This window comes from Panthera uncia, chromosome B1 (assembly GCF_023721935.1).
Source record: "Panthera uncia isolate 11264 chromosome B1, Puncia_PCG_1.0, whole genome shotgun sequence".
Taxonomy (NCBI): domain Eukaryota; kingdom Metazoa; phylum Chordata; class Mammalia; order Carnivora; family Felidae; genus Panthera; species Panthera uncia.
This window is the reverse complement of record NC_064811.1, coordinates 130,398,265-130,413,696: the sequence shown is the minus strand read 5'-3', so window position 1 is coordinate 130,413,696 and position 15,432 is coordinate 130,398,265. Positions and strand designations below refer to the sequence as shown.

The 15,432-nt window shown below is 41.4% G+C and overlaps 1 protein-coding gene across 1 annotated transcript in view; it reads left to right on the top strand.

Annotated features, from left to right (window-relative positions):
- The first annotated feature begins 3,354 nt into the window (after nt 1-3,354).
- Nucleotides 3,355-15,432, top strand: part of CTSO (cathepsin O) — a 24,829-nt gene continuing 12,751 nt past the window's right edge. The window contains exons 1-5 of the mRNA XM_049632350.1: nt 3,355-3,566; nt 6,148-6,256; nt 6,849-6,988; nt 9,182-9,349; nt 10,808-10,929. Coding sequence (XP_049488307.1) covers nt 3,441-3,566; nt 6,148-6,256; nt 6,849-6,988; nt 9,182-9,349; nt 10,808-10,929 — 665 coding nt within the window. The 5' untranslated portion in view covers nt 3,355-3,440. The remainder of the gene's footprint in view (nt 3,567-6,147; nt 6,257-6,848; nt 6,989-9,181; nt 9,350-10,807; nt 10,930-15,432) is intronic.

Sequence of the window (15,432 nt, the reverse complement as noted above, 5' to 3'; positions counted from 1 at the left end):
TTTTTAGTCATGTACAGTTCTGACGTATCCTCATTTCCTAGAACAACGCCTGGCACTTAAAAGGTGCTCAATAAATGTGGATGTGAGCTTTGGAAGCTAATTTCGTTCAAACGGCTCTTTTATTGTACCGACTGGCCTGTGTTAAGAATCACTGCTATACTTAAATTTCCTGACTCAGTAGGTTGTTAATAAACAGTAGCAATGATCTAAAAGCAAACCTCCATTTAAAAATAAAAATTGTTAGCTTGAGTGACTCACAAGAAAGGACAGAAGAACCAGTGGCTGAGATGGGCATTGATCTGTGGACTTACTACCTAAATTAAATCCTTAGCATTACACATTCTAAGGGAAATATGTGTCATCATATGTGCCTATAAAATGATTTCATGTCTTTCCTCTTCACACTCAAAACAGATGTACGTTATTTTTTATTACCAATTTTGCAGCAAAGAATAGTATTATTCACTTTACCTAGACAAAAACTAAATACATAAATCAGATGGTGGTTCTAAAAAGTCTAAGAGGGCTATGACATCAATTCTGAAGACTTCTGGAAACCTTGCCTAGAAAAGAGTCTCATATAAAGGCCCATCAGAGCTGCTTTTATGGATGTGTGGCCTGTGCAGTCACACAGGACCTCATACTTAGAAGGGCCCATTACTCGGCTTAGTGCTCTGCTGATGCTGTCTTGGAATGCTTAATAATTTATGAATAAGGGCCTTTCATTTTCATTTTTCCCTGGACACTGCAAATTGCATATGGCTGGTCCTGAGGCCCGGAGAAGAGAGTATTACTCAGTTATCACTCACTGCCCACGGATGTAAACAAAGGTGGAGTGACAAGAAGAGCATAAAGTTCCGAGCGAGACACCCCCAACCTCCGCACCCGCCCCCCCCCCCCCCCCCCACCCCCCCCCCCCGTGAGAACTGGAGAAATAGCAGTAGCGGTTTAGTGCTTGCTAGTGCGGCCTGTGCCATCAGCACCACCAGCAGCGGCAGGCCCTAGGAGCTTGTTAGAAAAGCACTCCAAGGGGCGCCTGGGTGGCGCAGTCGGTTAAGCGTCCGACTTCAGCCAGGTCACGATCTCACGGTCCGTGAGTTCGAGCCCCGCGTCAGGCTCTGGGCTGATGGCTCGGAGCCTGGAGCCTGTTTCTGATTCTGTGTCTCCCTCTCTCTCTGCCCCTCCCCCGTTCATGCTCTGTCTCTCTCTGTCCCAAAAATAAATTAAAAAACGTTGAAAAAAAAAGAAAAAAAAAAAAAAAAAAGAAAAGCACTCCAAACCTACTGGCCCAGAATTTATATTTCTTGTGCACTTTAAACTTGAGAAACAGAGCTGGGCTGTTCCAAGAGTAATCCAGGACACCTGCGACAACGGACGTTTGAAAGGGATCCTTTGGGGCGCCTGGGTGGCTCAGTGGGTTAAGGGGCTGACTCTTGGTTTGGGCTCAGGTCTCACAGGCTTGTGAGACTGGGCACGACACTGGCAGTGTGGAGCTTGCTTGGCATTCTCCCGCTCTCCTTCTCTTTCTCTCCCTCTCTCTCTGCCCCTTCACCACTTGGCTCTCTCTCTCATAATAAGTAAATAAACTGAAAGAAAGAAAAAGAGAAGGAAAGAAAGAAAGAAAGAAAGAAAGAAAGAGGAAGAGGAAGGAAGGAAGGAAGGAAGGAAGGAAGGAAGGAAGGATCCTTCAAGGGGATTCTGCAAGGGTCCTTCCACCAGAAAAATCCTTTTCGCCTTCTACCAAAAAATTCCTTTCCTGAGATGCTGCCAGATTGGGATGCTAACTGATTTGTACATTACTTGTGTTCCTTCTGAAGTCCATTCTCCAGGATTGGGTTAATATGAAATGATGTTGATGAGGGAGCATGGGGCAGGCTGAGGGCAAAATACAAACTAGCATACTAACACCCTCCCCCCCACCACCTCGCCCCCAACATGGGATATGTGTGATACTCTTCAGGCACTCCTGGCTGCCCAAGGACAAAGAAGAGGATAGCAAACAAATGGCTGATAGAGATCACAGTCATACAGGACAGGAGTCTCCATCAGTTTACAATGGTCTTGGTAAATTAAAAGATAAAGGCACTCTTATCAATAGCTGAATCTCCAAAAACCTATAGACTCCATTTCCTGGAGCCCCAAACATCACCCCTCAATAATGATATGGGGAACAAAGGCAAAAAGGAAAAGGCAGGTAAAATTAAATTTCCTCGTAACCTGCAGCCCCTTGACAAACACTTGAGGCAAATACAGAGTGTGGATGACATTTCTCTAGGAACCCCCCACCGTCCTAGTGGTAATGCCTTACTGGAGGGAAAACAACCTTAGCTTGACAATAGCAAGGCCTCAGGTATCTTAGGAGTCCTCTTCAGCATATCAAAGTCCCTCTGGAGGTATCCCTTTTGACTTTATCTCCCCAACTTCATTGTGTAAAACCAGTCACTTTTCACAACCCCAGCGCAGCTCTTTCTGCCCTCAGGTCCTGTCCCGTGCTTTAATATAATCACCTTTTTGCACCATACACATCTTCAAGAATTCTTTCTTGGCTGTGGGCTCTGGACCACCACACGATCACCCCAAAACCTCATCAATGTGGCTTGAAAAAAATAAGAAGAAAGCATGAAGAATGGGCTTTTGGGAACTAAGCTGAGAAGGTGGAAAACAATTACAATAATAGAAGTGGGGGTGGAGGGAAGCTACCTTACCATAGAATAAATAGTTAAGACCAAACAATTAAAATACGCAAGGCATCTTACAAAATGTTTTAGGGGGATTACTATATTTAAATTTCACCACAAACTGCAGAAAGGCGTACTACCTCTACCTTTCTTTGCAAATGGAGAAACAGGCTTGAGAGTTTTGAAATGGCCACAATCTCCAGATAAAGAAATTGTGCATTTTCACAACTGTAAATTTTTGTTAACGTATTCACAAACATCTGCTACACGAATGAGTGCCTTTGTGTAGATTCGCTAACATTTTAGAATTAGGTCCTGAACGTTAGAGACCGTCGTAGAAGGAATCACAGGAATCAAACCAAGTTAACTTCAAATACTGCCTGAATCAGTCTGAGATAAAAGGAAGAAAAATAAAGAACTTCACTCCGGAGGCGAAGGTGACACAGCCGTCCACATTGTCGCATACGGCACATGGACACTCAGGCTTTGCTGTCACAGCTGGGAGACGACACCAGAAAGCACGTGGCCAAGTGCCTAACGCTTCCGCAAAAAAACGCAGCGAGCACCGCAACGGTTTCCGGCTAACCGGATTCCCACCTACAGAGCAATGGGGACGAAAGCGGCGTCGGCGTCTCCAGCCCCCGGCGCCCCGCTCCCCCGCTCCCGCCCTGCAAACCCGGGAGGGGGAGGAGCCGAGGAATCGAAAGAGAAAGCAGGCGGCGGGAGCTGGCGGCCGCCGGCCTCCGGGAGCGGGGCGCGGGGATGGAGCTGCGGGCGCTCTGGCTGCTTTGCTGCTGCTTCTGCTGCTGCGGCCGCGCTGCGGACCCCCGCGCCACCTTCACGGCGACGGAGCCGCGGAGCCGCGAGCGACAGGCAGCCGCCTTCCGGGTACCGAGCGCGCGCCGCCCTGTGTCTGTTTCCCGGTCGCCCCTTCAGGTCCCGGGTCGGGGCTGGGGCAGGGGACCAGTGAGAGCCGCCACTCCTGGTGGTCACCCGGCCCGCAGCTCAGTGATGGGTTTGGGGTTTCTGACAAGTTCGCAAGTCAACCTCTCCCTCCGTTCCCCATGTGCCAGCTCCCCCTTGCCTGGGCTGACCAAAAGATTTGATTTTCCGGGGAAGATTCCTCGCGGTAGATTTATATGATACGCCCAAAGTAATCAATGGATATGTTCAAAGTATTCTCGATTGGAAGAAGCACTCCTTTTAGCAGTCCCCTGGGCTGCTCTCACTGCCTTCCAGAGCCGTTCCTTTACAGTGAAAAGAACCAGATAAAGGCGGAAGAAACCCGTCAGTTTTCCTTCCGCAGGGGGGCGCTGGTGACCACCTGTAACACAATGTTCTAAACAAAGAACCTGCATTTAGAGAGGTCACAGAATCCTTCCCATTTATGATTTGCGTGAACGGGGCCTCCTTCAACTGGTGTAGCGACCTTAAAAATTCTTCACTTGGTGGAAATAGATTTTGAAAAGGAGGAAGCATTTAATTCCTTTTCACATTATTTCCAGAAGTCTTCATAATAATGCTTAGATTTTACCCCAGTATTAAAACTCTAAAATGGACCAAATTAGCTGAATATAAATAGGTTTTTGCTGAGATCAAGAGATACCGATTTAGAACTTGCCTCAGTGTGTTCTCTATATCTGATACCATTTAACAATTTTTTTAATCATGAAAGATGTCATTTCATTGTAAAAGAAAATTGATTTGTTCTAAATAAAAGTAAGTACGAATTTAGTAATACTGCTTTTTGGAATTATATTTGGGGTTTTTTTGGGTTTTTTTTTTTTGTTTTGTTTTTTTTTGCTGATATACTGTTGGGATTTCTCCTGGAATTCTATAGCTGTACTCTTTTCTGCTCCTCCTCTCTCCCCTAGAAAATTCCATTGTTTAGGAAGTCCTAACCTTGCCCGATTCTGTCCATTCTTGTGTTTTGCCCAAAAGAAGATGTGTTTTATTGCTCTTGAGTTACATTCTAGCTTTTAAAACCAGAAGCACCGGTACAATTGTTCGAGAACAAACTTCCTGTCCTATATTCTACCCCTGCCCTGAACTTGGTTGTGTACTGTGGTGACCCACACCCTTTAAGGAGAATGTAGTTCATTTCATCTATACTGATAATGGCATTCCTTGGCTGAATAAATAAACGCACTGCCTTACTCCTCAAGAAAATCATTTTGGAGGATTGTAGGCACAAGGAGGCCAGAGTAATAAATATATTTTTTAACTTATATAATTTATAAGGATATGTATTTACTTATATAGTTATTCATGTTGGTCCTGTCAAGAGGCCATACCCAGGAGACGATTGTCTACAAAATGCAACTCTTCTCAGGGGCACCTGGGAGGTTCAGTCCATTGGGTGTCCTACTCTCCATTTCAGCTCAGGTCGTGATCTCAAGATCCTGATGCATGGGGCTCCATGCTGGGTGTTAATTATTTCATTAATAATCCTTCCAGGACAGCTCAGTAAGGAAAAAATAAGATTACGATTAGTTTCAGTAATAATTTGCTTAAAAATAAACAGCCTAAAGCTATTAAGAGCATGAATGCAAAATGTCCTTTGTGTATTTATTCAACAACAAATAGTAATTAACCATCTATTGTGTGTCAGCCAAGTGCTCAGTGCGGGGAAATGCGGTGATGAGTAAGACAGGCAATTCTTGCCCTCATTTTGCTTATAGATTTAAGACACAGGCACACAATAAACACATAAATCCGTAAACAAATACATAAGAGCTAGAGTTGGAAACTTATCAAATGGTAGTCCCCTGAAGTTTTATTGCTCCTGCATGGTTGGTTAGCGTTAGGAAATGGAAGCATTTTCTCATAGGTTAAGATAAGTTACAACATTCAGAGCCGAGGAATCTGTAAATAATGGCTACATTTTCCCTCCAGATTGACAAGCCAATGTGTCTTCCTGGGACATTTCCAGGATTGCCTCTTTTTCATAAAGACTTGTTACCCTCAATGAGATAGAGATCTCTATGCAGCTCAAAAAGAATCAGATTTATTTATTATTTACTTATCTCTTTTGTCATGCTTTGTTACTTAGTGCTGGGAAATACAAAGATAAAGACACACTTTCCAAATTCAAATTTTTTTAATCTAATGAGTTTCAGTTGGTGATAATTTTCACTAGCATCTAGTGTTTATTTGCAATTCATTTTATTTTTTCCAGTGTGTTAAACAAACATATTTAGTGCTTTTAACATGCTTAGGGAAGAGGAATTATAAATGGATAAGAGATACCTTTCCCGGCCTCAAAAATGTACCTGAAGTCAGACGGTAGTTTTCATACAAATGTCAATAAATCTGATCTGGGACTCTTATGCAGTCTTTCATTGTGATCTTCAGGAAAGAAATCAAGCTTTGACTTTTAATACCTGGAAAATATGCCCAATTTAGTTACACATAAATTGCTCTGCAAAGTTAACATAGGTCATGTAAATTAACTTTTTTCTTCATTTAGGAAAGTCTTCATAGACATCGATACTTGAATTCTGTATTCCCTGGTGAAAACTCCAGTGCCGTCTATGGAATAAATCAATTTTCTTATTTGTTTCCTGAAGAGTTTAAAGGTATGGTGTGATTGTGCCATTGGTTGTTTGGTTTCTGGATTTTTATTTGTTCCCGTAATTTTTGATGAATTGTGTAATTGTGAATCTGGTAACATGAGTCATAGTTAACATTTATTACATATTGAACGTCAAGCACGTGCCAGGTGCTGACAGAAAAATTAATTCATGGTCCTTCTCTTGTAATTATTGCTTAAGATCTAAATGTTATAATCATAGACGTTTCCATGTGGCTGTAAGGGCCAATGTTCCATCCTTTGTGCAGTTTTTTAGTGCTATTTCTATTCAAGACATCCACAGTTCCATGGGTTAGGATAAAACCAGTGATGTCAAGAAGACTCATTTTTATTATTGACCAAGTTCTAAAAGACAAGTCATTTTATGTGGCAACTCCTAGTACTATTGTAGGAATTCCTATCTTGGTAGCTTTCAGTGAGTGCATTTCATGTTATGAGAAAGCATAAAGGAACATCTCAAATGGCAGGTTCTACCAGAAAGCTACTGTTTCTGTTTGAAAAGTTCCTGCAAAAAGAATCCCAAGGGGCCTCCCTATAATATAATGTTGGCTGCCTTTTCCTTCCATGTTTCAATTCAGCTATTTACTTAAGAAGCAAACCTTCCAGATTGCCCAGATACCGAGCAGAAGTGCAAACATCCATACCCAATGTGTCTTTACCATTAAGATTCGACTGGCGGGACAAGCGTGTTGTAACACAAGTGAGAAACCAGCAGACCGTGAGTTTCAGGAGTTGTTGTTGTTGTTGCTGCTGCTGCTTTTCTCTTTTTAAATACTCTTAGTGTGGGAAGTCACCTTTGAGGTCCAGTTCAGTCAAACTTGTGATAGAAGCCATCATTTCTCTGGGTAAAATCACAGAGATGATCTCCAATCATCCAGAAATGACAACTAAGGGAGAATCTCTGGTGAAACGAGAGACAGATGCCAAAGCCTGACTGTTATTTTGAAGATAACCCTGTCCCTCTGAACCCCCACCATTGGCATAGGCAATGTCAGCTCGCCAGGGAAAGTCGATCCCCTAACCACAGGGATACAGTCTCAGTTTATCTGCAGTGGAAACCTCACCAGGTCTTTTAGCTTCCTGGTGTGTAGTGTCTTAGACAGAGCAGTCACTATCTAGTTAGGATGATCCTTTTTTATTTCTCAGGTTATACATCCGTTGATATAAATTCTACCACCAGATCATTTATTTGCTTTATTATTGAATCCAGAGTGAAGTATTAATTAGTCAGAAACTGAATCCTTCCAGGAAGTGTCTGTATTGTATTAAAGGAATACAATTGATTAATCTTTTTTTTTTAAACTTAAACAGACGAAGGGAGTGCTTTCTTTCTTTTTTTTAATGTTTGCTTATTTTTGAGAGAGAGAGAAGAATGGGGGAGGTGCAGAGAGGAAGGCACAGTATTCAAAGCAGGCTCCAGGCTCTGAGCTATCAGCACAGAGCCCGATGTGGGGCTTGAACCCACAAAGTGTGGGATCATAACCTGGGACAAAGTTGGCCGCCCACCCGACTGAGCCACCCAGGCACCCCAGAATTAGTAATATTTAATCAAAGTAATATACTGTACGGGTGTCTGAGTGGCTCCGTCGATTAAGCATCCAGCTCAGGTCATGATCTCATGGTTTGTGGGTCTGAGCCCCATGTCGGGCTCTGTGTTGACAGCTCAGAGTCTGGAGCCTGCTTTGGATTCTGTGTCTCCCATTCTCTCTGACCCTCCCCACTCGTGCTTTGTCTCTCTCCCTCCCTCTCTCTCCCTTTCTCCCTCTCTCTCTCCCTCTCTCTCAAAAATAAACATTAAAATATTTTTTTTCTAATTTAAAAAAAAAAACAAAGAAATATACTGGAGAGATATTTTTGAACAGAAACTGCCCTCCTGGGGCAGCTATGGAAAGGTAAACTAAAGCTAGCTATTGGTATGGTGCCCTGCAATCTGTATTTGCTTTTCTCAAGGTGTGGAAACCCACAAGTAGAGTTTGTTACTGCATATTTTCCTATGCCATAGGCGCTGGAGATATAGATATAGTAAGACACCTAAAGCAATAAAGTTGCTCGACAAAGACGACCAATTGTTCTTCTTCCTTCCTTTGCCCAACTGTGCAGCCCATGTCCTATGATTAAGTCAGCAGTGCCCAATTTCAAATCTTACTCTTACCTGTGCCTTTTCTATGGGTCCTTCTTCCTTGTGCATGATCCTTGATTTCATTTCCTCCATCTTTTCCCTTTTTTTCAGGACCAACACTTTTATTCTTTTGTTCCAGTTTGTTCAATAAGATCCAGTTAATAGATCCAGAATTCAGGAAGAGTGTCAGGCAATATTTGAGTAAGGAATGACCAGTATGGGTTTTTATCATTATGACATTTTACGGGCATACGTGATATGCCCATGCTGCCTCCTTGACAGCCTAAAAAAGTAAATCATTCAGTTCCCATGTCCATCAAGTCATGAGTACAAGGTATATGACATATATCCTCACCCCATGTCACCTCATGGAGATGGTGGATGTCATAGCGGCAGAGTGTCCAGGGAGAAACAAGAAGGAAGTTGGTACGCTTCCTAAAAGCAGAAGTCCCGTTCAGTGCACTGGTTAGTCTTTTAAAAGACCATCAGTTTGTCCAAGTGTTTTCTCAGTCTCTAAAATTCACTTTTTTCTTGCATTGTCTACTGTGCAATGGCAATACTACCAATTTATCTTTTCTTATGATTACATTTTGATGCTTGAAAGAGAATTTTGGTCTTCCTTTCTTTTGGCAGTTGGAAAATCTACAGGATGGACAGTATTTTGCAGCCCCCCCCGCTGCAGAGTCTGCTCATGTTAATTGACTTGATAACTTGTGATATGTAGAGATGTTGGCAAACTTGGTTTGGACATCATTTGAGGATAAACAATATGCTATCTCTCTTTTTAAACAGTGTGGAGGTTGCTGGGCCTTCAGTGTGGTGGGTGCCGTGGAATCTGCATATGCGATAAAAGGGAAGCCTTTGGAAGACCTAAGTGTTCAGCAGGTCATTGATTGTTCATATAATAATTACGGATGCAATGGAGGGTCTACTCTCAATGCTTTGAACTGGCTGAATAAGGTGATTTCTCGGCCTTTCGAACTCTTCGTTTCCGCTTTTGTTTACTTAACATGCATTTTTTTTTTTTTTTAATTTATTTCTGGGACAGAGAGAGACAGAGCATGAACGGGGGAGGGGCAGAGAGAGAGGGAGACACAGAATCGGAAACAGGCTCCAGGCTCCGAGCCATCAGCCCAGAGCCTGACGCGGGGCTCGAACTCACGGACCGCGAGATCGTGACCTGGCTGAAGTCGGACGCTTAACTGACTGCGCCACCCAGGCGCCCCCTTAACATGCATTTAGAATTGAAACAGTTTACTCTCATATACCAAAGAATGTTTTTAAGTTCAGAAATTTAAACGACCAAAGCTTGAATTAATCGGAAGATTTCAAAACGAATTGCTTTCAGGCAAGTCGGCTGTTGAGAAATCAAAGCGTGAAAAATCTTACCTGAGATCTGTTTTCAGAAAAACATGTATGTTTATTTCTTAGCACTTCTTAATAGGTCAGTGCTCTTTTACATTGATACATTCGCATCATGTCCCAGAAGGATGAGAACATGCGATTATTGATTTCCATAGAATTTTTGAATACTGAGATTATAAGGGATGTTAGAAATCAGCAAATGTAGTAACTCTTTACGTGGATGAAGAAATGAGCCCTGAGAGGTGAGATCACGTTGCCAAATTAGCAGCTGAGCCAGGACTGTGTCTTAAGTCTTCTGTTCCCACTGAAGGGCTTTGTCCCATATACCACAGTGTCTCTCGGTGTTCTTAGGACACTCTCTGACATTGTCCTATATCCAGTATGAACTGCATGAAGCCAGACGGTGAGGCTGTTGCTATGTTTTGTAAAAGCGGTCAAGCTGGAAATTCCCAAATTTGAATATCCTTTCCTTGTTCATTTTCTGTATTTTGAGTCACTGCATACCAGAAGCTGCTCGGTACACATCAGGGCAAGCAAGAATGGTGTGGTCCCTGGCTTCTGTAACGCAGAATCGGGAAAGTAAGATTGCGTCTCGACAACTAAAAAATAAATGACATGTGCCAGTCGAATGGCACAAAGATGTGGATAGAAAGAATGCTTGACCTGACCATTGCCTGTGCATTAAACACTGTGCTGAGTGAGTCTCAGAGACTTGCTGACAGAACGTATGGCTTTGGAAGGAAAATGGCTCACCTTATTTTAACCTCAGGAGAAAAAGGATAAGACTTTATTATCCAGTGGAAGAAGGTTCTAAGGAAGGAAGATATAGGGAAACAATAGTAAGAGAGAAAGATAATTGAGTTTAATTACTTAGTATGTCCCTACCAAACACCTAAAGATTTAATCTAAGGTCTTAATAACGTAAGGAATATCCGCGTGATGAGGGTGTGGCCAAGTTGAATCTTATTTTGACATATCGCAGTAAGTTCTATTTGATTTCTAAAACAACTGCATTTTAAATTAAGAACATTCTGGATGTTTATTTTCTCTTAGACGCATGTAAAACTGGTGAGAGATTCAGAGTACCCATTCAAAGCGCAAAATGGCCTGTGCCATTACTTTTCTGATTCACATTTTGGATTTTCAATCAAAGATTATTCTGCATATGACTTCAGGTAATTGTCTTATCCTATTGTGTCTTTCCCTCTGTTTCTTAATTTCTGATCCATTGGCTATTCAGAATTAATAACTTGATTGAAGGCATAAATGCCTACTTATTTTAAGAGCTGCTTTTTACTAGAGAGACCAATGGAGTGCTATGGTTGTTACAACAACCAATGGATGTTGTTTCTTATGCATGATCAGCTTATTTTTCCATTTGTCATTAGAATAGAATTAACACATTTAAATCCAGCTTAAGGTGTAATTTATTCTGACCACCTTCCTCTTAACAAATTGAGTTGTCATAATTGCCATTAGTATATTTCAACCTTACTGTTGAATCAATCCAAAATTGCTTTGTGTTACTCTCCAGCTAATATCGAGCAATCTACATAACCAAGAAGCATTTTTTGAACGCCCTTGGATTTTTTAAAGCGTTAACTTTAAGAAAAGCATAAACTGAAACTTAGAAGCAAGTAAGAGTATATTACTGGAGGTAGATTATGCGGCACACACTATAGGCACGAGGGAAGCACAAGGGTGGATAAAGATAGGCCGAGGAAGGGCCTTGGAAGTGTTGGAAGTTGAAGGGCAAGATGACTTTGGGTAGGTTCAGGGGGAAACAGTCATTAAAAAGGGCTTTAAAAATGCATGAAAACCTGAAAGCCAGCTAGAAAACCATTGTGACCATTCAATACAGTGCAAGATAGGTGTTCAGGGATAATAGGACAAAGGAAGACACAAACAACTCCTTTTTGCGTTTAAAAAAATGTAGAGGAAACTTCACACAGTCTTTTGAAACAGAGAAAGCAGAAAGTAAATTATATTCAGCTGAGGTGACAGACTACCCTAAAACATACTGATACTGAATATAAAAGAGTCTCTTGATCCAGATGGTGCCAACCCATGAGATCTGAAGGAAATCAAGGGTGAAATTAGATCATTGAAGAAAATGGAACCCCTCTGAATAAGCACGAGTGGCTGGCACATTGCCAGCACAGCTCCTGTCCACAGCAAGGACTCTCGGGGTGACCGTAGGAACCAAACACCAGAGAACTGCGATCCCACAGACGGAGGCTCCTCAGAATCAATCACTAAATGTGCAGAGTCATTGAGTGCATCATTCCACATCTTTTTGAAGGAAATGCACTTTCAGAAATGAGAAAGTGTGCTTCTATCAGCTACCAGTTCCTTGGGAGTAAAAGGAAGGCGTGTGCACGAGAAAGAACTCGATTTTCAAAATGTCACTTAAACATTTCAGGGAATGCCCCATCATGAGTAGCAAAGTGAAAAAAAAAAAAAAAATTAGGAAGAAACCAGAGAAGAATAGGCATTAGCTTGAATTAGAGAGTGAGAGAGAGAGAATGTAAGTCACTGGCATTGGACCTGAAGTATGATCCATGTAATTCTTTGGCTAAGAAGAACAGAGGTCCCACTAAAAAAAAAATCTCTATGTTTACACTGAATATAAACATTCTGATAATACAGCGCTAAGCTAATTGTGTTAGACTCCCCCAAGAAGATCTCTCTTTGATTTACTCATTCCTTCTCAAATACTTACTGAACTTTGTTTCAGGTTCTGGGGGCTCAGCAGTGAACAAAAACAGACAAAAAAACTGATTATATTTTAGTGATAGAGACAGGCAATAAGGAAAACAAAAATATGTACAGCATGTTAGGTGTAATCATTTCTAAAAAGAACTAAGTAAAATGGTGGGAGGAAGAGGAAACATCAGGTTGAAGGAAGGGGAGTATACGGGCCAGGACGGAGCTTTTTGAAAAGATGTCATTTGAGCAAAGACCTGGAGAAGCATGGGAATATAGCCATGTAGACATCTAGGTAAATACTGTTCCCAGCAGGAGCTGTAAGGGCGAAGGCCCTGAGACAGAAACATGTTTGGCATATTTAAAGAACAATGACGCCCACTGGGACTGTAATGGAGAGAAGATGGACAAGACTACTAGGAGATAAGGTAATCAAGAAAGAAAGAAAGAAAGAAAGAAAGAAAGAAAGAAAGAGAAATAAAGAAAGAAAGAAAGAAAGAAAGAAAGAAAGAAAGAAAGAAAGAAAGAAAAAGAAAAAGAAAGAAAGAAAAGGTTACCTGGTCATAATCTCGGAGCAGTGTTAGAAGAATGGTCTTAGATATGAGACATAATAGGTTAATACCCCTCATAGAAAGTAAAGCCCCCCAGAGAATATTGAGGGATTTTATGTAAAGAATGAGAGAGGAGAGAGTCAAGGAGGAGAACAGGCTTTTTGGCCTGAACAGCTGAAAGGATGGAATTAACTGTCCCTGGAGATATGAAAGTCTAAGACAGGAACAGATTCAGCAAGCAACATCATGTCCCAGCAGTAATCCCGAGAAACTCTGGAAGGGAAATGGAGAAATGAGACAGAACAGGGGAGGGAGGGTTTTCGTATTAAGCAAAATAGAACTGAGGGTACAGGTCCTACCGGGGAGCTACTGGGGCCAAGGTAAACTATGCATTTCAATGTTATCCCATCCAAATTGATGATCTGCATTCCGTGTCAGTTGAGGGTGCTGCCAGGGTAGAGGTGGGGGGTGAGCTGGATTTCCTGGCTCTTTAAGAGAAGAGCCTCAGGCAAAAAACTACAGCGGACCCCATGTTTGAAGCCTGGCTGATTGTGCCCCTGTTACCGCCTCCAACAACAGCACCACCACCGCGGTGGCAAGGGCCAAAGGACTTGGGAAGATTTTCCACAGCAATGCTGTAACCAGGCACTCTACTAGGCCCCTAACACTTAAATACCGTCACTTCCATTGAGGTTTCTGAGACTCAGGGAGGGTCACAGAGCTCGTGAACTAACTATAGGGCCACATTAGAATTCATATTTGTCGAGCTCTGAAACTCATACTTTTTCCCTCCCTCTATTTCTCAGGTCATGAGCTCTTTAATTTTTCAGTAGTTTCAGACAGTGTGAGCCCACACACAGCTATCGGCCAAAAACTCCAAAAAATCTCATGCAGAGCCTGAAAAGATCTAAAACTAAGCCAACCAGCAACCAACCAAACAAGCAAAACCTCACTGAATCCTAAGAACATAGTCTAGTCGCAAAGGAAAATTACCATTTATATCCAGGCTTCTTCATGCATTTTTGTTTATCAGGCCCCAGGAAAGACCTTTCAGAACTCAAAATAAATATGAGAGTGACTATGTCAAGAAAAAGAGAAGGAACCCCGTATTAACAATGGACTGAAAAACTAGGGCACAGTATTAATACACTGAATTCTAGGAATGAGAAAATGGAAATCTACATACTCATGTAGAGTCTAGAACAGAAAAGACCTACCTTAGTCACTAAATCTTGACGACAGTAAACTTGAGAATTCTTTTAAAGATTGTAGGATTTGTATCTTACTGATCCATAAAGTGAATAGTAAGCATATGGGAAAAGATTTGATAACGTGTCCATTATCAGCAGCGTATATTTTGATAGTACACTTGACCCTCAAACAACACAGGCTTGAACTGCATGTTCCACTAATACGTGGGTTTTTTTCCAGTAAATACAATATGGTACTGTACTTTCTTTTCCTTATGATTTTACGAAAACTTTTTTCCCTAACTTTATTGCAGGAATACAGTAATTGAGTACATAAAATGTACAAAAAATGGGTTAATCCACTGCTTATGTTATCAGCAAGTCTTCCAGTCAAGAGTAGACTATTAAGGTTTTGGGGAGTCAAAAGCTATATGTGGACTTTCAACTATGTGGAGGTTCGGCACCCCTATCCCTGGGTTCACGGTCAATTGTAATTCTATATTGGGCTAATAATGGAAAAGAGATGCTGTTTGGAGTATATTTTGACTTGATAAAAGCCAACGTCTTTCTGAAACACAGATGGTAACAATGCTAGTCGGTTCTGGGGCTAAATGGAACTTTTGCCTGCTGGTCTTGACTGGCATGTCTTCCTATTTCGTATTTTCCAACATCTTTCATATCTTTTCTTTAGTGCTGCCTCCAAGCAGAGACTATTACTCAATTGGTTTTTGATCATACAATATTAATTACCCTTTGCATTCTAAAAACTATTTCTTCTTCTTGATGTTTCTCTTTCCATCATGCTGTCCTTGACACTGGATCTTTGATGTCATATATTTACGGTATAGCTTTTGTTTTCTTCAAAAGGTAGAGACAGCTGTATCCCTGTTTTACAGAGATATCCTATTTGTCATATTTGGATAGCAAAATAGTCAAAATTTTTACTATAAAATATTCAAAAATTTGAGTACAATAGAATACACATTATACACTACAATCTATGCTGAGCAAAATTGGTTTATTAGATAACTTAGAAATAAGAAAAGGAAGCAAGATTTATTTTATTTTTATTTTTATTTTATTTTATTTTATTTTATTTTATTTTTTTATTTTTTATTTTTTAATATATGAAATTTACTGTCAAATTGGTTTCCATACAACACCCAGTGCTCATCCCAAAAGGTGCCCTCCTCAATACCCATCACCCACCCTGTCCTCCCCCCCCCCCCCC